Source organism: Penicillium canariense, assembly GCF_028826845.1.
Source record: "Penicillium canariense strain IBT 26290 chromosome Unknown utg000007l_segment0_segment0, whole genome shotgun sequence".
In the NCBI taxonomy this organism is placed as follows: domain Eukaryota; kingdom Fungi; phylum Ascomycota; class Eurotiomycetes; order Eurotiales; family Aspergillaceae; genus Penicillium; species Penicillium canariense.
The window spans coordinates 2,751,474-2,777,805 of record NW_026622734.1 but is presented as its reverse complement, the minus strand read 5'-3'; the positions used below and the strand labels follow the sequence as shown (position 1 = coordinate 2,777,805).

At 50.5% G+C, this 26,332-nt stretch overlaps 10 protein-coding genes across 10 annotated transcripts; 8 read left to right on the top strand and 2 right to left on the bottom strand.

Moving 5' to 3' along the window:
* Positions 1–871: 871 nt before the first annotated feature.
* N7482_010020 (uncharacterized protein) lies at positions 872–1,843 on the top strand (the record flags this gene model as incomplete). Its single annotated transcript, XM_056692144.1, has 1 exon — positions 872–1,843. The coding sequence occupies one exon, from the start codon at positions 872–874 to the stop codon at positions 1,841–1,843; it is 972 nt and encodes a 323-aa protein (XP_056539850.1).
* Positions 1,844–2,088: 245 nt separating this feature from the next.
* N7482_010019 (alpha/beta fold hydrolase) lies at positions 2,089–3,087 on the bottom strand (the record flags this gene model as incomplete). Its single annotated transcript, XM_056692143.1, has 3 exons — positions 2,089–2,262; positions 2,312–2,662; positions 2,725–3,087. The coding sequence occupies 3 exons, from the start codon at positions 3,085–3,087 to the stop codon at positions 2,089–2,091; spliced, it is 888 nt and encodes a 295-aa protein (XP_056539849.1).
* A 1,858-nt stretch (positions 3,088–4,945) lies between these two features.
* On the top strand, positions 4,946–7,094 carry N7482_010018 (putative copper amine oxidase; the record flags this gene model as incomplete). The annotated part of the gene is made up of 3 exons (XM_056692142.1): positions 4,946–5,274; positions 5,329–5,905; positions 5,988–7,094. The coding sequence occupies 3 exons, from the start codon at positions 4,946–4,948 to the stop codon at positions 7,092–7,094; spliced, it is 2,013 nt and encodes a 670-aa protein (XP_056539848.1).
* Positions 7,095–7,989: 895 nt separating this feature from the next.
* Positions 7,990–9,233, top strand: abnA (putative extracellular endo-1,5-alpha-L-arabinase; the record flags this gene model as incomplete). The annotated part of the gene is made up of 4 exons (XM_056692141.1): positions 7,990–8,268; positions 8,404–8,886; positions 8,946–9,031; positions 9,098–9,233. 4 exons carry the CDS (start codon positions 7,990–7,992, stop codon positions 9,231–9,233), a joined length of 984 nt encoding a protein of 327 aa, XP_056539847.1.
* Positions 9,234–9,641: 408 nt separating this feature from the next.
* On the top strand, positions 9,642–13,023 carry N7482_010016 (LipA and NB-ARC domain protein; the record flags this gene model as incomplete). The annotated part of the gene is made up of 6 exons (XM_056692140.1): positions 9,642–9,900; positions 9,998–10,504; positions 10,660–10,934; positions 10,998–11,060; positions 11,125–11,436; positions 11,515–13,023. The coding sequence occupies 6 exons, from the start codon at positions 9,642–9,644 to the stop codon at positions 13,021–13,023; spliced, it is 2,925 nt and encodes a 974-aa protein (XP_056539846.1).
* A 1,034-nt stretch (positions 13,024–14,057) lies between these two features.
* On the top strand, positions 14,058–14,427 carry N7482_010015 (uncharacterized protein; the record flags this gene model as incomplete). Its single annotated transcript, XM_056692139.1, has 3 exons — positions 14,058–14,154; positions 14,210–14,330; positions 14,397–14,427. 3 exons carry the CDS (start codon positions 14,058–14,060, stop codon positions 14,425–14,427), a joined length of 249 nt encoding a protein of 82 aa, XP_056539845.1.
* A 1,165-nt stretch (positions 14,428–15,592) lies between these two features.
* On the top strand, positions 15,593–17,968 carry N7482_010014 (alpha-N-acetylglucosaminidase; the record flags this gene model as incomplete). The annotated part of the gene is made up of 3 exons (XM_056692138.1): positions 15,593–15,834; positions 15,888–16,036; positions 16,095–17,968. 3 exons carry the CDS (start codon positions 15,593–15,595, stop codon positions 17,966–17,968), a joined length of 2,265 nt encoding a protein of 754 aa, XP_056539844.1.
* A 391-nt stretch (positions 17,969–18,359) lies between these two features.
* On the top strand, positions 18,360–20,274 carry N7482_010013 (putative MFS multidrug transporter; the record flags this gene model as incomplete). Its single annotated transcript, XM_056692137.1, has 6 exons — positions 18,360–18,507; positions 18,570–18,664; positions 18,721–19,044; positions 19,100–19,267; positions 19,317–19,678; positions 19,731–20,274. 6 exons carry the CDS (start codon positions 18,360–18,362, stop codon positions 20,272–20,274), a joined length of 1,641 nt encoding a protein of 546 aa, XP_056539843.1.
* A 675-nt stretch (positions 20,275–20,949) lies between these two features.
* On the bottom strand, positions 20,950–21,903 carry N7482_010012 (alpha/beta hydrolase; the record flags this gene model as incomplete). Its single annotated transcript, XM_056692136.1, has 1 exon — positions 20,950–21,903. One exon carries the CDS (start codon positions 21,901–21,903, stop codon positions 20,950–20,952), a length of 954 nt encoding a protein of 317 aa, XP_056539842.1.
* A 2,691-nt stretch (positions 21,904–24,594) lies between these two features.
* tfb5 (TFIIH complex subunit TFB5) lies at positions 24,595–24,956 on the top strand (the record flags this gene model as incomplete). The annotated part of the gene is made up of 3 exons (XM_056692135.1): positions 24,595–24,613; positions 24,670–24,821; positions 24,909–24,956. 3 exons carry the CDS (start codon positions 24,595–24,597, stop codon positions 24,954–24,956), a joined length of 219 nt encoding a protein of 72 aa, XP_056539841.1.
* Between the last annotated feature and the right edge of the window lie 1,376 nt (positions 24,957–26,332).

The following is a 26,332-nucleotide window of genomic DNA, read 5'->3' as shown; positions in this document are numbered from 1 at the left end:
TGATGCTCATGAAGATTGGTCCCCTGCAGGCCAAGCATAGAGATCAGAGCGGACCTACCGCGGCTACAACTTCGATCCAATTTGCAAGGTCAGCCGGGCGGGATGATTCCAACCGATAGAATAGGGAAAATATAAGCCCCGGAGTTGTGAGGGTTGCCCTCCACCAGAGAAAGATAAACCCCACCCGACGTGCCATGTGCATTGCTGGCCGCGCATGGTGACAATTGCAAGGACGGATAGAATGAGTCCACGGAAGAAACGGCAGTTGGTCCGGTGTCGCTCATCAGCAACACGGCCCAGTAGACCATCTTCCCCGGCTCGACCAAAAGCGGCCCAAAGGAGTGCGAGATTCACGTTGCTCGGAATGCACGGCCTACGCACGATTTTCTTATTTCATCAGCAGCGTCTCCATTGGGTATTTCTTATTTCATCGTCGAGGGAACCCTAAATGAGTAATATGGGAAGCATGGGCAAGGTATAAAGACGTCGGTATCCGTAGGCTTTCAGGCAGCAGAGCATCAGCCACCTTGCGGCGCGGCTCGGCGCGTCGCACCGGTCGCGATGAGCGTGGGGTGACAGCCAACTTCCAACCTGTCCTCCTCAACCCACCGGAGAGTTCCGGGGGTTGCTATTGTTCTCCAAACTCCCACTCTCAAATGTCTCCCGGATGGCCTCGAGGGCAGGTCCCGAAGAACAGTCCAGTCCGCTCCCGATGACTGCAGGCCTCGACCGCGTGATGACGACATGGAGGGGATGATCTCGTATTTATGCACTCTTGAGTCTTCCACTTGCTGTATTTTGCGGACGTCAATTCACATATCCCCAGCCCGCTACAAATTACATTATTTTCCAAATCGCCGCTGGACACAACATGCGCGTTGCGATCGCCGGGGGAACCAGCCCTACCTTGGGTGCTTCTATTGTGTCGGCGTTGCTTTCGACTGACGGGCGCTACACCCCAGTTGTTCTGTCTCGCGAGGGCAAGATCCATTCCTTCCCACCAGGATCTTTACTACATGACGTTGAGATTCGATATGTCAACTACCACTCACAGCCTTCTCTGGTGGAGACATTGCGCGACGTAGAAGTCGTCCTCAGCGTCTTACTGATCCCAGGCTCAGACTGGGTGACCGCTCAGGTTAATTTGCTTCACGCTGCCGAGGAGGCAGGGTGTCGGCGATTTGCACCCTCCGAGTATGCTCTCAGTTCTCAGGCCCAGGCAATGGTGGACTTGCTGGACGCGAAGAATACAGTTTGGCAGGCGGTCCAAGACTCCGTGGACCGGGGAAAGATCGATGCTGCCAGATTTCCGTGCGGTATGTTCATGAACTATCTGGGAATTGGCTGTCCCGATGAGGGAGCCCGAGCGGAGGCTCTCTCGGGCTTCCAGGAAGGGCCCGTCCTCGTCCACCTGGAGGATCCCTCATCGTCCTGGGTTGAAGTGCCTTTGCGCGCGGATGGTACGGTACCGAGCTTGACGATGACAGAGCTCCGGGATGTGGGTAAATTCATTGTTGCCGCCTTAGATCTCCAAGCCCCTTGGGCGGGCCGAGAATTGGGGATGGCGGGCGACACTCTGAGCTTTACGACCCTCATCGCTCTTTGCCAGCGCTTCACTGGACGGTCGGTGGAAGCCCGCACCGTCACCGAGCCGCAACTCCAAGCCCGATTGGAGACAATACCATCGAGCCAATTCATCGAGCGCATGGAGTGTCAGTTGACTATCGTTTGTTGTCGAGATGGATCAGTGGTAAACCCGGCGCTTAACCGCCTGTCGTCCGTGCGACCGACAACTGTCGAACAGTTTATGCAACGTTATTGGGGATCTCACAATCGGAAATAAGAGGCCCCCCTTGTGGCCCATCATCGAGGATAGCACAGATATGTTATGAATTATGTTATCGATCATGTTATCAATCACGCCTCTTAGCAAGATCTTTCAACATGGTACAACTCTCTGAGAATGGCATTCACACAGCCTGGCAGAAATCTCTCATGTTATCGGTTCCTCTACATCTGCAGCCTAGTGGAGACGGACAGACGGCAACCAAATCGTTACTAACTGCCTCAACCTGATCTTCCGGCCTGTCATTTATACTGATTCACAAAACGTAGCAGGGCTTGATTCACCTCCGCAGGGTGCGAACAGTTCAAGAAATGGGCTCCTCCATCGACCGTCACCAGATCTGCAGACGGTGCATGTGTGAAAAGCTGGATTTCTTCCATCGCGTTCGCCACGGAGTATACGGCATCTTTTGTGCCCTGTCGATCATCAGCATGCCCTTGAGAAGAAAATTGAATCAAGACTTACGTGCAACCACAATACCGGGCACTGGACATCAGGGAGACGAAGATGCAGCGCCCCGCGTTCTGCTAAATTGATAGCCGCCATGCGAATCCGTCGACGGCCTTCGTCTCCCTGGTAATTCGATTTGATCGTCTGACGCCAGAAATCGCGTACTTCAGGCGACACTTGGTTGAACCCAATATCGATGAGTGCGTCGCAGTATACATCATCCGGCTCAAAGTGTGGCGTGGCCAAACTGCTTGCCCACTGTTTGACAAATCCTGATATAATTGTCGGGCCATCCCAGCAGTGCAACTGGCGACTTCGCTCGGATTCAGCGTCCATGGAAGTTCCCATCGGAATAATACCCATAATCTGGAAAGAAACCAATTCAGCCGTCGCTCGAATTCACCTTGCAATCAAAGATATCTGGCTACCTTTTCAGGCCCCAGCAAGGCCATCAGCACAGTGACCCAACCACCCTGGCTAGTTCCCAGGACGAATGCACGGTCAACCTGGAGAGCATCCAAGACCTGCAGGTTCATTTTGGCCGTGTCCCAGTAAGTCCAATGTTCGTGCGCCGTTCGCGTCTGTCCGTGGCCCAGAAGCTCAATAGCGATCAGATTCATGTTTTTAGCCAATTCTGGGTCATCAAACTGGTCGCGATACAGCTCAGAGGATGTGGTAAAGGCATGTACCAACACCACCGTTGGCTTCGAAGGATTATATTCCTGGGGCATTTGGTACGCCGCATCGATTCCTCCCAGAAGGGGCACGCAAACAGTCTTTGTATTCGCCATAGCGCTATAGATCTCAATATCCCGTACACCCTATGACTTTGTTCCAGTGCCTTGGGTTTTCGTTCCTAGTCGTCCCCATTGAGTGCGAAGGCTCAGCTATTTATGAACCCCTCCAAGTTCCTTTGGGGCTCTCCCCTACACCAAGGTTGAGTGGGGAAACCGGGATTTGTGGAGCGGGGCAAACCCCAAGTATCGACGCAGCGGGCCGAGTTCAATAGGAAAGAGATCATCGGAGCATTCGGGGTCGATGTCCATTATGACTATAGCTTCGACTCTCTTTGGCAGTCAACCTGACGTGTCACTCTCAGATCCCTTCCGCCAGCCCCACTATGGGCCCCGTAACATCGTCCTTTTCCGCCTAGCAGATAAAAATATACCCCACCGACCAAATCCCAGCCGATCGTCACCGCGACATTCACCGTGACATGCCCACCATGGCCAAGGGCACATTTTGGCAAGGCTTGGGACACTGTTCGTCCAAGTGACAGGCCGCATTGTATCTATAACGTGATTCTCAAGAAAGGAAGAAGGGATAGACGGTGCTCAACAATCCCACCAGCCACGCAACTCTGCCATTACTCCAACCCACTAGTATTCGAGAACTGTGAGTACATAGGCAAGGGGGCGGGAAGAGAGCGTGAATTACCTCCAGCCGTCGGATAAATGGACGCAATTTCACTCAGCGATAGTACAATGAAGAGGTACGGATCAAGGCAATTTTGCTGGAATGCCGGGTCGGTCAATCTCGTCAAGCCAAGAATGAGTCGTAGCTCCACTACTCACTAGTTATAGAACAGACAGGGCGCGCCGCCATTGGTGAAGATCGTGGCCACGACCGAAGACAGGGCCTCCCAAGCGGCCATCAAGAAAATTTAGAACAAAGTGAGCACGCTCGACGTAGCTCTTGCACATGACCCAAGGCGGCCAGCTGCCCTTCATCGCTGATGGGTTTCTCAGGAGCCGCCCCGTTGCTCTCTGGCTCGGGTAAGGAAAGTCATTGGTACTCACAGCACAATTTATAGTTAGCGTGGGAAATACTTCTGGTTCCAACAAGAAAGAAAACGAGGCACCGATGCCTCGACCATCCAGCGACTCGAGGAGGGGCTTGCGCTTTGTTTTTTATAAGGACCCGATGACGAGTCTGGGGACGAGATAGGTATGCATGCCAGGGTCAACCAGTTCCGGCGACCTAAGTGTCGCGCTTCGAGATGCCGTTCTTACTGTCATCGGCAATCATTATGCCAATCATTATGCCTGATTGGCTTGCAACCCGAGGTTGACAGGAACACGGGCATGTTGTTTTCTCCACACTTTACCTTTCCCCGCATTTTCCCAGATATGTTCGCGGAATGTCCTCGCTATTTTTTCCAGGCCATTCTGCATTTCTATTGTGTCATTGGCCATGGTAGTTGGTTCATGAGGGTAAGATTTAGACCTAAGCATTGGGGCGAAGACCCCGCTAGTCCGTTGAGAGTTCATTCCTGGATATTAGGGAGCCATTCTGACGTGGGGAGGCTAGGGGAGTGCCTGCTGCTGGCCGCCAAGTACTCTGCTTAGGACCGCCCGCCGATGATGGATATGCTGCCTAGAAAATACAGCATCCCACTGGCCACATTGGATAGCGCTAGCAGAATAATCGCCGAGCCTTTCGGATTCTGAAACGCCATTCACGCCAAGTCTCGGTTTCACGGTCTCCGTGTGGGTCCGTCTTGCTGCTCCCAAGCTAACACTCGGAATGAGAACGGAACGTCCCGAGCAGAGGATCACGTCTCGCGGCAGAAAAGCAAGACCATCCGACATAGTACTTAAAGGCTCCCCTCACATCCCTTCACGTCTACTGGTAAGATTAGATATCACCATGATGCATCCGCTCACCATTCTTTCTGAGGCGGAGACCAACTTGGCCCGTGACATCGTTAAGGCGGCGCACCCTAGTTCCGTGATTGACTTCCGAGAGATCTTTTTGCAGGAGCCGCCCAAGGCCCAGCTGGTGGAGTTTCTAGCCCTTGAACATGCGGGCCGCTTGAGCCCAACTACTCCCCACCCACCTCGCCTAGCTCTCTGCCAATACGATGTTATTGGGGCCGACCGCATCCCCCAGTTTTATGAGTCGGTCGTCGACGTGGTGTCCCGGACCCGGGTAAAACACACCGTGGTGGGCAAAAGACACCATGCCAGTTTGACTTTGTAGGAAGATCAATGATGTTCATCGCTGAAATGGTCACGCTAATCCACGCGCAGGAGCGAATTCGATGTATTAGTTGATCGGTGCATGAACTCACCCTTGTTCCAGTCTGCGCTTGCCGAGTTCAAGTTGCCAGAGGGATTCGAAGTCGTGATTGAGCCATGGCCATATGGTGGTCTTGACGATACCGATGAGAACCGGCGGTATTTTCAAGGTCTTTGCTTTGCACAGGATAAACGATCGGGTAATCCGGACTCGAACTTTTACTCCTTCCCTCTCCCCGTCATTCCTGTGCTCGACGCACACACGCAAGAGATCATCCGGGTTGATAGACCTGCGACAGGAGGCAAGGGTGATGGTTTGCGGGAGCAAACCTTCCAGAAAGATATTATTGGACACTGCAGGCCCTCGGAGTACGTCCCCGAGCTTCTACCAGAAGGGACTCGCAAGGATCTGAAGCCATTGAATGTGGTGCAGCCCGAGGGACCATCGTTCCGCGTGACAAACGAATCTCTGGTAGAGTGGCAGAAGTGGCGGCTCCGTGTCGCGTTCAATCCTCGCGAAGGTGCCACGGTCCATGATGTCTGGTATGATGGTCGCAGTGTTATCCATCGACTGGCTATCAGTGAAATGGTATGTTCCGGGCCTGCTCTACAATCCATAGATTCCACCTGATAAACAAAACTAACGTCTTCATTTTTTTTCTACTTTCTAGACTGTCCCATATGCCGACCCGCGACCACCATTCCATCGCAAGCAGGCTTTTGATTTCGGCGACGGTGGTGGTGGGAACATGGCCAACAACCTCTCCTTAGGCTGTGACTGTCTGGGAGTCATCAAATACTTTGATGCAGTGATTACTCAAGCAGATGGTACAGCCCAAACCTTGCCTAATGCCATCTGCCTTCATGAGCAGGATAATGGCATTGGATGGAAGCACTCCAACTGGCGTACAGGCCGGGCTGTGGTCACTCGTCACCGAGAGCTTGTCATCCAGTTCATCATTACCCTGGCCAATTACGAGTACATCTTTGCCTACAAATTTGATCAGTCCGGCGGTATCACGGTGGAGGCACGGGCGACCGGTATCCTTAATGTTGTCAATATCGATGCTGGCAAGGTTAGCGACTACGGCAACGTTGTGAGTGGCGGTGTCCTAGCGCAAAATCACCAGCATATCTTTTGTGTGCGCATCGATCCGGCCGTTGATGGGCCTAATAATTCGGTTATTGTCGAAGAGTCTCACTCGGTCCCAATGAATGCCGTGACCAATCCGCATGGTAACTTTTACCAGGTCACCAAGCAGACCATCGAGCGGGCATCCTACCTTGACGCGGCTCCAGAGCATAACCGCACTATCAAGATGATCAATCCTCACAAGACCAACCCTGTCAGCGGTAACCCTGTTGGCTATAAGTTCACTCCCTTGGCAACGCAGTTGCTACTAGCCGATCCGGAGTCGGTGCAGGCCAGGCGCGCTCAGTTCGCTCAACATCATGTTTGGGTGACCAAGCACCGTGATGGGGAGCTCTACGCGGGTGGACGCTATACCCTTCAAAGTCAGTTTGAGGTCGATGGTGTGGCGGATGCCGTTCGTCGCGGCGATGCGGTCGCGGACACAGACGTGGTTGTTTGGAATTCCTTTGGCATCACACACAATCCTCGGGTGGAAGATTGGCCAGTTATGCCGGTGGAGATTTTCCAGCTCATGATTCGACCGGCAGACTTCTTCGTGGCCAATCCGTCGATCGATGTCCCGTCGAGCAAGAATGGATCGTCGCGGCTGGCTGATTCAGAGTGCTGCCGAAAATCACACATCTAGATTGGTTTCATCAGGGAAGGAGGACATCGCAAGGCAAGTGTATCATAAAACTGCACATTCAGTCGAACGCATAGTTGATCTCAACAATCTGCACACTATACAACTGCAGCAAGTCTACAAGTCCGTAGTCATGTACGCCACGAAAACCCCTACCCACCTCGATATTGTAACTGTATCCATCTCCACTCCACCTCCGGCCAAGGCCTGAATTTCTGGTGGTTAAATTTTGGCCCTTATGCAGACGCGTACTTGACATGTGGAGTAGGCACGGGGATGTCTCCACCAGAAAAGGACAATTAGCGGGTCCCCAAGGCTTTGGATGCGTTTCAGGCTGAAAATGAGGCGCTGACACGGGTGATGGCAGGTCTTCTGTAAAAATGGTCCGTTACGAAAGATGCACGAAAATGAGGGATAATCGAGACCGAACAATAGGATTCAACCATTCCAATCTCACGAACCACCCTCTTTGTCTAGCCACGTCATCCTAGCAGCCGAGTGAAGAAACTCCCCGCGCCACTCAAGCTATACGTAAACCTGTACACAACACCTACGTGGTGGGGCACCGGCCTGAAGCAAATCCCACCAGTCGGCGTAGTGCGCCTGCCCTGATTTACTTCACACGCTAGTCCTTCCGGCGCAGTTGATCTATTCCGTCCTTACAGGTTGTATCTCGCGTGCTAGTTCACCCCATTCGGCCACTCACGTCTATAGAATGCGCCAAGTTCGGTAAGGTGTTATAGCCGCTTGTTATGAGCCCCATTTCCACGAATGGGTCCCGGACTCCGTGTTTTACCATGATAGATTAATGTCCAGATCAAGATAGGGAATATATAAATATTTATGACCTTCAGTAGAGTTAATTTACTTATACCCACCGGACTCAACATTCGTCTTCATGTTTGCTGCAAAGGTCTTCCCGGGGGTTGTAGCACCAGTGGCCTTTTTCGCAGCTTTGGTTCAGGGATATGCAGACCCCGGTAGCTGCTCGGGTTCTTGCAATGTCCATGATCCGTCGTTAATACAAAGATCATCAGACAGTGTCTATTTCAGGTTCTCCACTGGCAACAAAATCTCCTATGCAAGTGCGTCGTCCATCAAGGGACCATGGACAACGATCGGATCCGTGCTTCCCGATGGCTCCTCTATTGATCTTGATGGGAATGATGACTTGTGGGTAAGACATTCGGCCAGCTGAATTATATTTTTGAGCTCGTTTTCCTGTTATACCTGATGGTTTCCAGGTTAACCAAATTTTCCAATTTCTTTCAAGCAGAGTTGAGCTGACAAGCCACTCGTTCACTTCGGACAGGCCCCAGACGCTCATACCGTGGATAATCTCTACTACGTCTACTATTCTGTTTCAACATTCGGGTCCCAATCCTCCGCGATCGGCCTCGCGACTTCGGAAACCATGGAAGCCGGCTCCGGCTCTTGGACCGATCAGGGTACTACCGGAATATCGTCATCCTCATCTAAGGCTTACAATGCCATTGATGGGAACCTTATCGACGTTGACGGCACTTACTATATGAATTTCGGGTCCTTCTGGCATGACCTATATCAAGCACCAATGAATTCTGCAGCAACCAAAGTCTCCTCGTCATCATACAACATAGCCTACAACTCATCCGGTTCTCATGCAGAGGAGGGCACCTACATGTATAAGTATGGTAACTACTATTATCTTTTCTTCTCGTCGGGCATTTGCTGTGGCTATGATACTTCGAGGCCCGCAACTGGAGAGGAATACAAAATCATGGTCTGTCGGTCCACCTCGCCGACAGGCGGCTTTGTCAGTAAATCTCCAAAATCGTCAGGGGAATCACTTGACTAACGATATAATCTTGCCAGGTTGACGCTGATGGTACGGCCTGCACGAGTGGTGGAGGCACAGTTGTGCTGGCGAGTCACGGGACAGTTTATGGTCCCGGTGGACAGTATGTTTTCAAGTCGTTAAGAGGCTCTATTGATTAACAGTCATCTGACTAGTTATATTTGCACAGGGGAGTCTTTACTGACCCCAGTCTCGGCCCTGTTCTTTATTACCATTATGTTGACACCACAGTTGGCTACGCAGATGGCCAGAAACTATTCGGATGGAATCAGATCGATTTCTCCACCAGATGGCCGGTAGTGTGAACGCCCCCTCCATGTACTGAATGCATGCCGAAAAGAAACTGAAGCCCAAATTCTGTCTATGGACTCTGGAGACGGCCCTCGTCAATCTCATGGCGCTTGACGAATGTATATCCCTCTCTAGACCTAAGTTTGAGGCTTAGTGAGCTTGATGTCCTCCAATAGGAATATATTTATTGCACGCACATCGCCAACATAACCACGGGATATCACACTTAGCGGGCGTTCTTTTCTGGGATACTGAGTAGTGTCAACGTATAGGTTTTGCTTGGTCTGTAGGTCCACTTCAAATGAAGCTCTTTCAATGGGCATGGTCATAGAGAACCAGAAGAAGAGAAAGGATTTTCTAGCCTGCCTCGGACTTCCTTGCCCGGAGTGTTGGAATCGTAGGCGTGTGGTGAATAGCAATGTATGTGGAAGCATGGCTCTGACATTTTGGACCCCATTGCAGGCTCCATGGCTTCTGTCCTGGGCATTTTCATCTGCCTGCTCATGTGGAGCTTCGGGTTGATATGGCTTGCTTTTGCCCTAGCAACGGTGCTGTACAGCTCTCCCTCTCATTTTAGCAATGAGTGGTGTGGATTCACTTTCCCACTGAGGGGTATACGCGGCCAGCACGATGGAGCTGGGGGTGGAACTGGACCTTACATTTTTCAAGGTCTTTGGCACGGTAAGTTCATTTATGCTTCCTCATATCTCCTGTAAACAACCATGTAGCGCGCCCCTAAAGGTTCTGCATACTGCTGTCGCGTGGCTGTGGGCCCAAGTGGCATCTTGCACAGCAGTGGGTGTCTGGCGCGGCAATCTCTCCTCCGCCCCATGTCTTCGAATTTTGGCATTAAAAGAAGAACTTAGCGGTGTGACGGCGCTCATCATCGGGCGTAAGAACAATTCACTCCCAGCTCGAACCCCGTCTCATAACTCAGCCTTTAATTTGCTATTGACCACCAATCCTGTAAACGGTATGCACGATCCCCGGTGCCCCCAGGGATCACCAATCAGTCCGGGTGATCGCAAACGCCTCAGCCGTAGTATCATGGCAATTCCTACCGATCCGCACAACTTCCGGTCATTGGCTACAGCCCAGGTAAACCTCACCCGTCGGAATGCCAAGCCCCCGTCAGACGGTTGGTCACATGTAGTGTCATCGTCGTATCTGGTGACTGCAAGCGAGACTCGGGTCTTGGTCTCGCCCGGGTCGAAAAATGGCAACTTCTCCTTTCCATCAATCTCGATAGAATATTTTGCTCTGCTAGATCTGCCGGTTGAGCATGGTATGTTGAGCTTCAAATGAATGTGCACCTCTTGAAATCTCATTGTAAATGCAGGATTCCACGGAGTACGAGTTTCCATTTTTGCAGGAGGTATATACTCCACGAGAGTCTCATAAAGTCGAGTACGGGCTAGCTCCTTGTCCCTCAACCTGAAGATATTTCAACTATTAATTCGGGCCCTGTTAGCTTTATCTTCGTTCACGGCCTTAATCCTCGAGGTCGAAATGACCACCCATTCGAGACCTGGACACATGCAAATGGGAAGTTCTGGCCAACAGACTTCCTAGCGGAGGATATTCCCTATGCGCGCGTATTTGTTTATGGGTATAATACCAACATCACCAACCCGCAAACCATGTCAACTGCAAGCATCAAGGACCATGCGAACACATTATTAAACTTGTTAGACCTGGAGCGCGGTCCACAATTTGTGAGTTCACACCGCCCCCGTTACCCCGGGATGGGAAGAAGACCTTCTGATTGAATACACTAGCACTCGTTGCCGCCCCGAATCATCTTCATTGGACATAGCTTAGGAGGACTGGTTATCAAACAGGTTTGTTTACATCTCTGCGTGTGCTCTGGAACTTGGCTCACCCGATCCTGCCTTTCCCTGGTAGGCTCTCCTCAATGCAAAGGAAGACCCCAAATACAAATCTATTGCCAACGCCACCTTCGGTCTTGTATTCTTTGGAACTCCTCACCGAGGGGCAAAAGCTGTCGAACTGGGTAAGATTGCTGCCCGTATCGCCCGGTTTGTTTCCAAGGGTAATGCCAGCAATGACCTACTCGATTGTCTGGAGCATAACTCGCTTTTCACCCGACAGATGACAGATCGCTTTCGCCATCAGCTAGAGGACTATCGCGTTGTCAGTTTTATCGAAGGGAAGGAGGTGCTATTGGGAGGTGCTGGTCCAGCCTCAATTAGCCATGTAGGTGACTCCCACGAGTCCCCTGAGGGTGCCAACAAAACAGCAATCAAGTTTTCAAACATCGACTAATCCTAATAGCTGGTGGTTGATGAAGAATCGGCCGTCCTCGGTTTGTCTGGTCTCCGCGAGACCCAGTTAAAGCTCGATGCAGATCACTCACAAATGTGCAAAGTGGGCACTCGAGGTCCGATGTATCGGCTCATCAAAGGCAATATCAAACAACTGGTCGACCAGGCCCTCCTGTCCGAACAGGGCTTCCTTCCACAGCCCTCGCCCCATCCCATAATGGGACGGACAGCGCCTCCGCTTCCTCCGCGTATGCACTCGAACAGTAGCACACCCTATCCGCCTCCAGGACAACCTCCTCCAACTACTCCGAGGGTGATCGGGGCTCTCTATACCGCGCTGAATGACGATCCGCGATCCATTCACGCCGCAGAGCTCAAAAATCGAGGGAAGTGGGATGACGCCCGAATTGCCGAATATGAGATTTTCCAGGATCATCTGCGGTCGCCTGGTCCCGACCATGTTAGCACCCTTTCTATGGGATATAATTTGGCCGAAATCGAGCTTGAGTCGAGTTATCTCCAGAAGGCGGGTGAGTGGTGCCAGTGGGTTATGGACAACTCCCGCCGTGTCTTTGGAAATAGCCATGCGCTTCCCTTGAGGTCGGAAAGCCTCATGGCGGAGATTCTGTACCGGAAAGGCAAATATCATGAGTCCGAATCTATCTGCGCCAACGTCCTGGCTCGCCAACAGATGAGTGTTGGTGAAGATCATTTGGACACGTTGGATACTCGACGCCGGTTGGGCCTCGCGTATAACGCACTCAACCGCCGGGAGAGTGCCATCATGACCGCAGAGAAGCTCACGGAGACCCTAAATCGCCTTGTGGGAGACAACCATATCCGTTTCTACTGGGCTCTTCTCGACGCGCTCGAATTTGTGATTTATAACCACGGAGAGGAAACTGCTGCTCTCGTGAGGGTGTTTGAACCCGACGTGCAACAGGCGTTTGAACTGCTGCCACAGGTATACGAGGATCTCCGGGTTGGTCTCGGTGATACTCATCCCGTCACTATTCGAGCTCTTTCATTGCACGGTCGAGGACTGACCCGTGCGCATCAAATCATGGAGGCCTCTGAGACTCTGCGCCGGGCTCTTGCAATCTCAGAGGATGCTCTTGGGCCGGACCATCCCTTGACCATTGACATTGTGGGAAGCATCGGCGTGATGTATACTCTACAAGGAGCTCTTGACTTCACCGGCACGAACCCACCGTCTGAAGCAATTCCATGGCTAGTTCGATATTTGAACTGGGTCGAGCGGCGAAAGGGTCTCGATAACCCGGAAACACAGACCACCCTGGTGATGCTCGGGAATCTACATTTTGCTGCCCAGGAATATGAACCTGCCCAGAAATATTTTGAACGCGCTCTGGCTGCAAGCCGCGGCCCGCAAGGAACAGCCATGCAACAACGCGTCAGCAATCAGCTTCAGCTCTGCCAGGCCAATAACATGTTCACCACCCGCCGCGGCATGGGATCGGGTCTAGGAGGGTTCCTATCGTCTTTACAACGATTTTAGGTGAGCCATTACTATCAAATAGCAACCTATATATCTTCTTTTCAACGGTAGTCGCACATCAACTGCGGGCGAGAAACATGGCGTTAAAGACTCTAGGCCATTGGTATACGACTACCTCTGTCCACGACCATCACGTCACTTTGATTCTTTTGAAAGCCAGAATAACATAAGCGAGAACATTACTTGCTGCTCAACTAGAATCCTCCATTTGTAAGCCCTGTTGGGGACATGCCTGTCGGTCATAGTAGGAGGTGCTTAAATGAAGGCATTTACTGTAGCGCTACTTTTCTGTTACAGTATCTGCTTGCGGGTTTGAGGGCCTGTCGATCAGGTAAGGAGGAATCAGTATAGTGTTTCCTGTGGATTGAGCGCATTTTAGTAGATAGTGGGTGTTTGCAGAAGATGTCAAAATATGGCATCCACCAGTATTATTCAGCTAGCTACTAACCTGTTTTGATTAGCTCCTTGGCAGATTTTTCCTATTTCTGCGCGCATAGCTTAGCTCTCTACAATACACACTCTCTTGATCGATTGACCAACACGTTACTAGGCGATACCCAGATTCCTAAGAGTACGCGTAGATACACGTTTTAGGCGGTGTGGCCGACTCGCTTCTGAATTACGTTAACAATTGTGGTAGCCTCAGGCACCCACAGCCCCGCGCGACGCCGCAAGGTGCCCCGCTGTCCCCTCTTTCGACTCTTTCGACAAGCCAATGACAAGACTGGCGGGAGGGCCGATCAGATCGATGTCGATGACCTCAGATCCCAACAAACTAGTGGCTGTGAGCGGTCCATACGAGGCTATCAGATGGAGAGGGTGGGTCCACCAGGGATGATTGAGTTCATCTGAGCGCCGAAATGACGATGCCAAGGCCAAATCAGCCCTCGGTGGGGGAGGGGGTGCTGCCGTGATGTCGCAGGCTGGAGATCGTCTTTATAAAGAGGATGTTCATTCCCCTCTCTCACCTCACACTGCATCAACAACTCCCTCGGTATCCCGCACGCATTGTGATATCACTACTCTCCGCAATCATGGATAAACTCTCTGGTCTCGCGTCCAAGCTCGGCGGTGGCAGCAAGAACTCTGGTTCAAACCAGACTGCGGGCAACGAGGATATGGTGGACAAGGGTAAGGCTCACTGTCCTTTGAAAGCGAACTTTTTACGCAAATTAACAACCTCCAGCCCTTGATAGCGTTGAGCGCAAGTTTGGCGGTGGCAAGATCGACCCTTCCAGTGATAAAATCCGCTCGACCAACGAGAAGATCACCGATGGCGCTCGTGCCCAGTTTGAGAAGGCCACTGGGTAAGATCCTTGGTCCGTTGTCCCGCCCCTGCATGCGGATAGCTAACTGTCTTCTGCTATCTCTAGCAAGAACGTTCCCGACAAGTTCTCCAACTAGGAGAGTCCTGATGATTAGCGGGCGGTGCTGTCGGATATGTTATGATGACGCCCACGTCACTCAGCCTGGCATGATACCCCTTGGATGTTTTATCTATCCACTTAGTGTCAAGAAATATCCAAGTCCTTGAATATTGTTCCACGAATGGTCCCCGTAGATTCAAAACATTGCGCCCGCCGTGCAGCCCCAGCAGTTTTGTATGGCCCCCTTACACTCCATTACTCTATTGTCAGGACTGAGATTCTTGGAGCGATGGAGACGGATGCCGAATTTTCCAACAATATCATAATAATTATCGAGCCCACAGCCCACAATTGACTCTCGGAAGCCAGCTGTGATTCGCATTGCCAACATCTTATCAGATTCTTAAGTTTACCAAGCCGATGGAAGAGTGATAGGACAGGAATGGTTGGCCGAGACAATGTGATGCGTACCTGATCTAGTTATTTGGTACGCTTGCTCTTGAAAATGTTCCCTGTAAAATTCCCAATATGCAAAGGCGTGTTGCCGAGTCTCGTCTACAAATTGAGCTCACCCATCCTTCACCTCATTCAGAAGGATGAACCGTTATATTAGCTTCCATCGCAACGCGAGTTTATCTTTTTCTGTTATTTTGGAAGAGTATTGAGTAAGCATTGGCGGTAGGTATGGTCAATGTAGTCTGCCGTAATCCCAGGTCATATTGGAGACCTAGTCAAGGAGAGGAATGTAAATTTTGAGGCGAAGCCCCATTTAAGGTCACAAGCTATGAAAAAGCATCAGCGAGGGGACTTTCATTGCTCGAGTGACCGGTCCTCACGATGTTGGCTAATGGCGATATTCGGAGGTCTTAGCCCAGACTCCAGCGGGTCAGAGAGACTTCGTCTCTAGATAAATCTGCTTTAGGTAACACGCTGCGCCTCGAAAGTATCCCGCCTAAAATTCCAATGTGGGCCAATCGTGGGCCGGGGTCTTACTGTTGGATCGGCAACAGGTAGGATCAGAGAGTTGCAGTGCCTGTACAGTAGTGCGGGGGTGTAAGGGAGCCAAAGTGCAATAGCCACAGCTTCCCATAAGCCCAGCAGCGCTGACGCAGGGGGTCGCCAGCCATATTTAATATTCTGATATCGCTTCTTCGATTTGAAACGCTTTGCATTGTATCTGAAAGCCCCTCCAAATTCTAGCGATGCGATTATTAGCATTGCTGCTCTGGCTCTGCGTAGCCTCTTCACTGGCCCGCATCCTATCGACGAAAGGTCTCTACGGCCTTGTCAGACGGCGGCTACCCAATCATGTGGACCACTTCCACTTCACCATCGATTATTCCAATATCACCGGTGCTGACGGCTATGACCAATTCATGGTACAGAGTGCGCCAAATGGCACAATTCTAGTCAAGGGTAATTCTGTCTCAGCGCTGTCATCGGGGTATGTAAGCCCTTTTTTTCTTGTGGTTCGTCGGTCGCTAATGGCGTCGATAGACTCCATCGATACTTAACGGAAGTCGCTCACGTCGATATCTATTGGTTTATCGGCAGTCGGCTGGATCAGATAGCCTCCCCACTCCCTCGTCTCACCAAGCCAATTGAGGGATCTAGCACCGTTCCCTGGAGATATCACTTCAATACCGGTAGTTTTCTCGCACTGTATGCACTCGCTCCTGGAAGTAATTGACAAGTCACTCTTAGTTACCTTCTCTTATACCACGGCATTTTGGACTTGGGAAGAGTGGGAAACCCAGTTAGACTGGCTTGCTCTCCAGGGCGTCAATCTGCCTCTCGCTTGGGTGGGCCAAGAGAAGATTCTCGTGGATGTCTTCCATGAAATCGGTCTCACTGACACTGAAATCGCGACCTTCCTCACCGGACCCGCATTTCAGGCATGGAACCGCTTCGGGAATATTCAAGGTTCCTGGGGAGGGAGTTCTCTACCTCGGGATTGGATTGACCGACAGTTCGACCTTCAAAAGAAGATTATACCTCGCATGGTGGAGCTGGGAATGACACCTGTCCTGCCTTCGTTTACAGGATTTGTTCCTATGAACACCACTCGCGTTCTCCCAGATGCGAAAATCGTGAGAGGATCACAATGGGGTGGCTTCCCACGTCGATACACCAACGATTCGTTTCTCGAACCCTTTGACGATCACTTTTCAAAGCTCCAGTACAGTTTTATCAATAAGCAACGAGCCGCGTATGGGAATGTCAGTCACATCTACACCCTAGATCAGTACAACGAGAATGTCCCTTACTCGGGAGATCTGGATTATCTCCGCAACATCACCCGTACTACCTGGCAAAGTCTCAAACAAGCTGATCCTGATGCCATCTGGATGATGCAAGGCTGGCTTTTCTATGCACAGTCCGATTTCTGGACTGGTGAGCGGGTAGAAGCTTACCTCGCCGGGGTGGCGGATCACAAGGACATGTTGATTCTGGATCTGTTCTCCGAGTCCGCTCCCCAGTGGCGCCGAACCCAATCCTACTATGGTAAGCCGTGGATTTGGTGTCAGCTGCACGACTATGGGGGCAACATGGGTCTCTATGGGCAAATCACAAATATCACCGTCAATGCAACCCAAGCACGGATCGAATCACCATCTTTAGTCGGCTACGGCTTAAGTCCAGAGGGACAAGAAGGCAATGAGATCATTTATCGACTGCTGCTGGATCAGGCGTGGTCTACGACACCCCTGGAAAGTAAACAATACTTCCATGATTGGGTGCGTAGCCGGTATTCCGGCTCCGGATCCACCCCTAACGAGCTGTATGAGGCGTGGGAACTGATGCGGACCCCGGTATACGACAATACCAATGCTTCGGTTTATGCTGTGATCAAGTCCGTGCTTGAGCTTCGGCCGGCCATCGACAATATCGCCGGGAGGGTCGGGTTCCAGGCCACCGCACTCACCTACGATCCAATGATCCTGGTGCAAGCATGGCACAAGCTCTACTATGCTGCAGACTCTGAGCCAGCACTGTGGACCAACCCTGCCTATCGATTGGATATGGTTGATGTGACGCGTCAAGTCATGGCCAATGCGTTTATTCCCCTGTATCGCAGTCTGGTGTCTACCTGGAATACCTCCAACGCCGGCCAAGACACCCTGTCTCGCAAAGGAGAGCAGATGATTCAGCTTCTGAGTGATCTCGATGCTGTTCTTCTCACCAGCTCCCATTTTCGGTTGTCTACGTGGATCAACTCCGCCCGGGCCTGGGCTCATGGTAACGACAGTCAAGCATCGTTCTTGGAATACAACGCGCGCAACCAAATCACACTCTGGGGCCCCACGGGGCAAATCGCCGACTATGCGTCCAAGCAGTGGAGTGGTGTGGTCTCATCCTTCTCTATTCCCCGCTGGCAGATCTTCATCAAGTATTTGAAGTCCATGCCGCCCGCGTCGTTCAACGCCACGGAATTGACGGCACAGCTGATGGACTTTGAACTTCATTGGCAGCATGAGAAGTGGGAGAAGCCAGATCCAAGTGGGGAGGCCGAGGATCTGGAGAAGGTGTTGGGTCGTGTGTACAGTCGGTGGCCATCTATCTTTGCAGAATCGTGATCCAGCCACCGCTTGGAATTTAGATGCGAGGCAGTAAATCGGATATTGTTAGTATACCAGATGAGAACCGACCACTCCTTATTTGAGACTTGGGTGGCTTTCCACCACGGTGTAGTCCACTGGAGCACATCGTCCTGGCTGCTCTGATGCCACAATTCCGGTGCTGCCGCCTTGGAGTGTTTATACTTCCCCGCCGCGCCAACCCCCCCACGGCTGCCACGGGCGGCTTATCTCCGGACCCACCCCTTGCTTGCGTTGCTTAGAAATACCAGCCAATGCGTCCCATTCATCCTCCATTCCGACCGATTCCCCTTCTCATCCAGATGATTTCAATTCCCAGAACCCTTCTGTCGACTCGAATCGCAACCGACATCCAACATTATCTGTCAAAATGACGGAGGATCTAGCGTCACCGTCACAATCGGAGCAGTCACCTTTGATTCCGTTATCTCGCCCTGATAATGAGACGACCCCCCAATTAAGCATTGCTCGGGGATTTGGGATTGCGGTCTTTATGGAACTCTTGATCTTGATCCAGAGTGAGTTCAACCTGACGATCGATGCGCGGGCAATTCATTGACACGGTGCGGGTTCTCGTTAGCAACCAACATTTCGATGATGACGACTGCCCAGTCCGACATTGCGGCCGACCTGGATGCCTTTGCCGAAGCGACGTGGTTCACCTCGGCATACCTGGTATGATCAATGGGGTGGTCCCCTGAAAGACGCAGATGGAGCCTAATGATTTGAAGATCGCTGCATCTAGCGTCACGCCCTTGACCGGGCGGCTTGCTGAGATCTTTACACCTCGGCTATATGTGATATTCTCGAGCACCATCTTGGCAATTGGCCTGTTTATTACGGCAGCGGCACCCAATCTCGCCGTCTTCCTCCTAGGACGCGCAGTTTCGGGTGTTGGAAGCGGCGGATTGATGAGCATTGCCATCATCCTGGCCGTGGATCTTTCCTCTCCGAAACGGCGCGGATTGTGCATTGGCTTGATCAGTGCAGGATACACAACGGGTCTTGCATCTGGTGCAGTTCTGGCAGGACTGATGACGTCCTCTATGGGCTGGGTATGTGAAAATGATGTTCCCTCTTCGCGCGCGCGCCGGGTCGACTAACGCCCAGCCTCCGCAACAGCGTCTCATATTCTGGATCCAAGCACCGGCCGCACTGGTCTTGGGCCCTTTGCTGTTCCTGGCCATTCCGGCCTCGTCAGGTGGTCGGAGTCCCTTGGACTATCGGTCGATGCTGCGTAGCCTTGCTCGAGTAGACTACGTGGGCGCTTTGGCATTGGTTCGATCAATCCGACCCCGTTCTTCGAGCTTGCGCTGATCAATAGCAGACTTTCTCGGTCGTTTTGCTACTATCGAGTCTTGCATCGCCCGAGATTCTCATCTGGCCCCTGCCGTTATCCGCGCTCTGCTTCGCTATATTCCTCTTTATCGAATGGCGGTGGACCAGAGAACCCATAATTCCAGTCCGGCTGCTCCAATCACGAAGTGTCTTAATGACCTGTCTCGCGGGCCTGGGCTTGATGATGGCCCGGTGGGCGGTCTTGTTCTACACGCCGGTCTATGCCATGGCTGTCCGAGGCTGGTCTCCTGCATCCGCTGGTCTCATTCTCGTGCCCACCAATGCCGGGTTTGCGACTGGTGGGCTGCTTGTTGGCTGGCTTCATATCCGCAAATCTACCAGCTACTACGTGTGAGTTCTCCCCCATCGATGTCCTGATAACCGTGATTCGGTGTCTCATTAGCATCGACAGCTCATGTCTGGTCATCTTCGCCTTGTTTGTGCTGGCCATATCGGGCCTCTCTTTTCTTTCCACACCCCACTCCCCCGCAATCTTGTATCTTGCGACCACCTTCCTGAATGGGCTATTTGCGGGGTCGCTGATGAATTATACTTTGTCGCATGTGTTGCATCTCACCAGTCCCCAGATGCATTATATAGTGAGCTCTTTGATTGCAACGTCACGAGGATTTGCGGGTAGTTTTGGATCGGCCGTCGGAGGCGGGTTTTTCACCCGGATTCTCAAAGCGTCCTTGGAAAAAGGCCTTGCACAGCATGGGTTGCCCCCACAGCCCGACCTGATTCGCACTCTGCTCGGTAGTCCTGCCACGGTATCGCGCTTGACGGGCCTTGAGCGGCTGGTTGCCATTCAAGGCTACGAACATGCAACTCGCATGCTGTTTCTGGCAGGCGGCTTGGTGGCACTGGCGGCTACTGCCTTTCAGGCAGGAACTGGCTGGACCTCGGAGGTTGATGATGGAAAGGGGAATTCAGAGCAGGAGGTTTAGTTTCAGAAGAGTCACTACCATAGAGCGAGCTCGGAGTCAATGGACGTTATTCAAAGGGATAGGAACCACACAGAACGTAGCAAGTAACTAGGAGGTCAATATCAGAACTCAGGTCAGTGGGGCCCTGCTGAGACCTTAGTAGGGTGTCTTCCAACCCACCATTTTATTTTTCTTCCTAGGCCACAACCATGCGATCTTTGGCGTGGAAATTAGTTGAAATCGTCACGCAGGGGGCGAACTATCTACTGACCAACGCGCTGCTATCATATATTGCTACCGATCTATAGATCTCCCGTAGGGTAGTCTTGCGGAAATATAGGGGCGCCCTACTGAGCATTGACCTACATGTTAAAAAAACGCGCTAAATTAGTGAAGTGTGCACAGACTTATGGCACAAATTGTAGTATCTAGATAGTAGATAGTCTTTACTTCTAATAGCTATTAGAAATATAGACTAGGAATATTAATAGTATTTAGAGAGCTAGCTAATATAGATAAAAGTAAAGTATATCTATATTCTAATATATAAGCTTATTTTTATATAGTTTATTAGTCAGTAATAAATCTAATTTATCATTAATAATCATATATATATACTAAATAGCATGTGAAACAGAAATAATGAAAACAAATTTGATGACATAATGAAAACAAGTTTGAAATAGAACACAGGTGTTAGAGCGCAATTTCTTGAAGGAATTCGATGATCGCATCAGCCATTTGTTGAAGTCCACGGTCCTCAAGAGGATAATGGCCTGCATTTTCAAGCACCACGGTCTTGACTGGCACCTTTTTGACACGCGGCAAAACCAGTTCACTGAGGTGCAGAGGTGTCCATTTGTCCTGATCAGGCTGTGTAAGGAGAATCGGACAGACCTCAAAGTCCTCAGGTTCAAGGGCTGGTCGGTATGTCATGTACGATGACAAGAAGTGCATTGAAGCCCAAGAACCCGCAGAAGATCGATCTGCCAGGAAAATCTTCAACGCATCCGAGTTATTGACCAAGGTGGACATCTTGCTCGCGAGCGACATTGGAAGGGATAAAGATCTCAACAGCGGAATATCACTAAGCGTGGCTAGAGGGATTCCAACCCTACTCATGAAAAGGTTCCTTGATGTCTCATCGCGGACCTGTTGGATGCGTTGGTCTAAAAATGTCATACCCACAATGCCCTTGACTTTCTTGTTCAGCGCGGCCACGTGGTACGTTAACATACCCCCGGCGCTGAGGCCGTAGAGTACGATCGGCCGAGGGTCGCTTTCGAGCTCGACATTGATGAAATCATTCGCAATTTGGACCCAGTCATCATACGACACCGGCTTGCCTGGCGCGACTTGAGTGCACCCATAGCCAGGCATATCGATAGCCACAAGGTCAAATCCTGCTGAGTGTAGAGGTACCCCAAGGATCATCGACATCTGGCGCCCGTTGGTGCCAACTCCGTGGTGAAGAATGACCCTCACCTTAGCAGTCGGGTTTCGCCACCGGTCGAGATGGATTTTGTGACCGCGATTTTCCCACCATTCTTCAACAGGAGAATGGTCTTTGGTGAATGCTAGGCGTTGTGGAAGGAATTTTTGGATCTCCTTCCAAGCCTTTTGGTTCTCGTATGTATGTAGAGATGCCATGATAACGGTAAAACGTGGGGATAAAGCCGCGCAAGTAGATCGTCGTGAGTGAGGGCAGTATCAACGGGAAATAAAAGTGAATGTGAAATTTATAGAACTGCTGGTTTGAGTGCAGTAGACAAGTCCTCTTGCCGATTGTAGATGTCTTTTAAATAAAGCTAGATAGTTGACGTGCTGTCTCGACCTCGCAAGCCGAAGTTCCGATCGTTGAGGTCGGAGCGAGTGTTCCTCCGCATTAGCCGTTCGAGCCGGCGCCACAGTGGATACTTGACATAGATCATCGGGTCGATATTCACCCGAAATGTGACTTGCAACGATAAGAATGTGAAGATGCCGTTTACCGAGCCGGAGATGTATATCTTCGGACCTTTGGGTTGTAGGTGAATATGTCGGAAATGTCGGCATTTCGAATTGATCACGTATTACCATGACTCTATAGTGACAGAAGTTTTAACAGCACCAGCCCCACACCTCTTTATTATATAATACTCTGCTGGTCGAAATGAAATCAAAAAAAAAAAGTACAGAGATGAGATTAGTTCACCGGCTGAAGAGGTTCAACAGACTTTGGTCAATATAACTAAGGAAACGGTGAAATTATTATGAAACTTCCAACGCACTTTGCTATTTAAAAATAGTATCGGGTAGGAGTAAAAGGATTGGCTAGCCAAGAGACCTTCTCCACATCAAGCGTAGGTCCGTGCATTTCAGATTACCTCGGGAGCCCCCAGGTCTCAACCAGAAATTATTTCGACCTACTTTACAGAACAATTTAAATCCCTTAACAAGGAACAATTGGAGGGCAAGTCTGGTGCCAGCAGCCGCGGTAATTCCAGCTCCAATAGCGTATATTAAAGTTATTACAGTTAAAAAGCTCGTAGTTGAACCTTGGGTCTGGCTGGCTAGTCCGCCCCACCGCAAGTACTAGTCCAGCTAGACCTTTCCTGCTGGGGAACCTCATAGCCTTCACTGGAACCAGGACTTTTACTGTGAAAATGTTAGAGTGTGTAAAGCAGGCCTTTGCTCGAATACGTTAGCATAGAATAATAGAATAGGACTTGCGGTTCTATTTTATTAGTTTCTACCTAGGACCGCCGCAATGATTAATAAGGATAGTCGGGGGTGTCAGTTTTCAGCTGTTAGAAGTGAAATTCCTGGATTTGCTAAAGAGTAACTACTGCGAAAGCATTCGACAAGGATGTTTTCATTAATCAGGGAACGAAAGTTAGGGGATCGTAGTCTTTGCCGACTAGGGATCGGACGGGATTCTATGATGACCCGTTCGGCACCTTCGAGAAGTTACGTCTACTCTATCCCTAGCGATCGGACTAGATCGGAGGACCAAATCTATATTCCTCATACCTATCCACAGTATATTCAGTATCTCTATATCGACGAAACAGATACAGTTGAACGTAATATCAACATAATCATTTGCTTCCTTTCCTCGACTTATCTTAGGTCCTAGGAGCGTTATTCACCCGATTCAATTGTAACCTTCGAGTTCAACTTAGCTATAGAACTTGTGGAACCCAGCATGCCAAAGAGCAAGGCTGATATGGTATGGGATGGTGGAATAAGATGGCATGGTGTACAGGAGCTAGCATATCTTACTCCTATAGCTACTAGATAGTATATCTTATCGTTAAGTCACATTCTTTGGCCGGCTCTGGATTGATGATGGACTCCGGATTAAAGACTAGCATACAACTACACAATATTATAAGCACCATAATAACACAATTAATCCAACCTGTGTAGTCTATTTTCTCATTCCCCTCTATGCCACAAGCCTTTCAACCAGGCCAAAATGTGATGGCCACCAAAGCAATACATTGCTTACACTATCTACCTTGAGAACAGTATCCAGAATTGTTCTATAGCTTATTCTATTAACTAATAGCTAAGCGGAACTTGGGATTTTCTAGGTCCCATTTATATCCGATACCTAAGAGGGACCCAGGATTAGTTACAATTCTTCCAGGTCCCGTTTAATGTTTTCTGGGTCCCGCTTAGCTAGAACCCGCGATTGTCGATGCCTAAAGTTACGACTAAGCACTTACTCAAACATGTGACGATATACATTCTTCTAGGGGACCTTCGAGACTATATCGTAGTATCATCCTTTGTATTAAGTAGAAGAACGTCGCCCTAGTTTCTCACTATGATTGACCCTAAAGCATACTATACATAGTTTATCTAGTACTACCCGAAAGCTGGATTGCCTCTAAATATAGCCAAAACCATTAGCGACGCAATCAAGCACCATATCCGCCGTTGAAAAGCACCTCCCAAGGTCAGCTCGAAGGCCAGCAGCCCTGCCAAGCTACGTAAAGGCTCCGGCTCAAGCGCTGCCTCCAAGCCCAGCGTCCCAGACAGCCCAAGCTCAAAGTCCGCGAAGAAGACACCCTTTCGCAAACTCACCCCGAAGGCGCCCGAACCAAAAGTCAGTGGATTGTTTGCCGAAGGCTGCGCAGCCTCCTGAGGTCTCAGGTAGGCCCCACTGATCTGCAATCAGTATGGTATAACGGGGCTCGTGCCTTGCTGCCTGATTTTTGGCTCGTCACCGCCCGTGCGGAAAGGCCATGAGCGCTCTTTTGGAGCTCGTTGATCTCTTGGATCTTGAATCTCTGCACCTCGCCCAGCACTTCCCCCTCCATCCACACGAACTCCGATCTACTTTTCCTGACGATGCCTCGTGCCGTCCGTGGTAAGCTCATTTATGTCCCTGGCTGAGACCGCGACACTTACCACATGTTACATCAGGTCTGCTCATCGAGTGCGATCCCTCAATCAAAGCAATGATTCTCAAATACGACGAAGAGCGCCACGACTACATTGTGGAGGATTTGGATGATGAGAACCACTTGGTCATCAAGGAGAGCCAGCTCCAGAGCTTGAAGGCCCGCCTCGATCAAGTATGTCCCTGCGACGATTGCCTTTCTGTCTCCGGCGTCCACAGACACTACATGCTCAGTGGACAGCTCTCTCTAACACAGAATTAGGACCTCGATGAGAAGATCATGCAGCTTGACGATTCTGAGTCAGAGTAGAACGATCGCACCTGCTGAAAACTCCCCCCGTTCCCCTTCAAAGGCCATGCTGTCGCAGGTCACCGGCCGCTACATGCCCCCATTCAATACTACGCCTCGGTGCATAATACGCTAGTGGTTTGTGATTGCCCATCAGTGCACGGAAAACAGCCCTCTCTTTTCAGGTCATGTGCGCGGGCATTGGCATACGAAACAAATAATCCCCTCGAGCGTATATGTGCATCTATACGTACTGGATTTTCCCTGCCAGGTAGGGCTTTCCTATTCTAGCTGTCGCAGCTTTTGTGAGGGCGCTTTCAGGCTCAGTGAGTAAACCTCATCACTGACTCAGACCCAATGATTATGCTCAGTCATGTCACGTGATCGCTCAGTGATAGCGCCAGAGGTTGCACGAATTGCATCAGCCATGTCCTGCGCTAAGGAGCTCTCTTTTGATGAGAAACTTTCTTTTTGTTCAAGTTTGCAAAACCAATGTGGTCGTGATTTTGACGTGGTCTACCTTCCGATTGAGAGTCCAGTTCAAGGGATTGATCGCAGGTCTACGTCCAGTCTATACTCGTATCTGCGATTGACAAGCCAGAGTAAAATAATCCCACATCCCATCTATCCAGGGCGTACACATAGGTTATAGACAGCAAGAGCGGTATATCCTCTCAGACCGTCGAGCGAAGAAGTGAAAGGGCGACATCCATGGGCCTCGGAGCCATGAATAGAACTTGGTAATAGAATGAAACGAAAAGTCTTGCCTATCTCGATGCTTTTGTGCTCAGAGCCGACTAGTAGATCTGTAAGGCTTTGGTCAGACGGTCCTTTAGGCTGTGGTTAACGCTCTCGAGTATATGCTGCTCTTCGTCGATGCCCAAGTGTGGTTGGAATCTTGATATTGGGAAGCACTGGATGATAACTAAAAGAAGGAATTCTCTATTGAGAGTGATATTGGTCGATGAACAAACTAGATCTAAGTGATAATCAAGGCTCGTCTTAGATTCCACTCGGACTAACTCGTCGCTAGGGTACACTAATATGGTATAAATACTACTACTCTGAAAATGACGTCTAAATACGGATAAAAGAAGGGTGCTATTAGTGTTACAAGCATAATACGCAAACACGCCCTTTTTGAGATTAATTATATTGATGACTTCATGCTAACGCAGAGGTTGGATTAGGGGACTAGAAAAGAGCTAGTTACGTGACCCATCTTGCGTGCCATTATATGTTTATGCTACTACTGTAGGTAAGAACTCATCAAGTGTATATTTAATTCACCGTTGCTAATAGAATCAGGGTATCCTGTCGCTATAGTCCCTATAGGACAACTTCGCTACAATGATCGGCCGTACGGTCTTTCTGGTGGCCAGGATGGACGAGGAGGA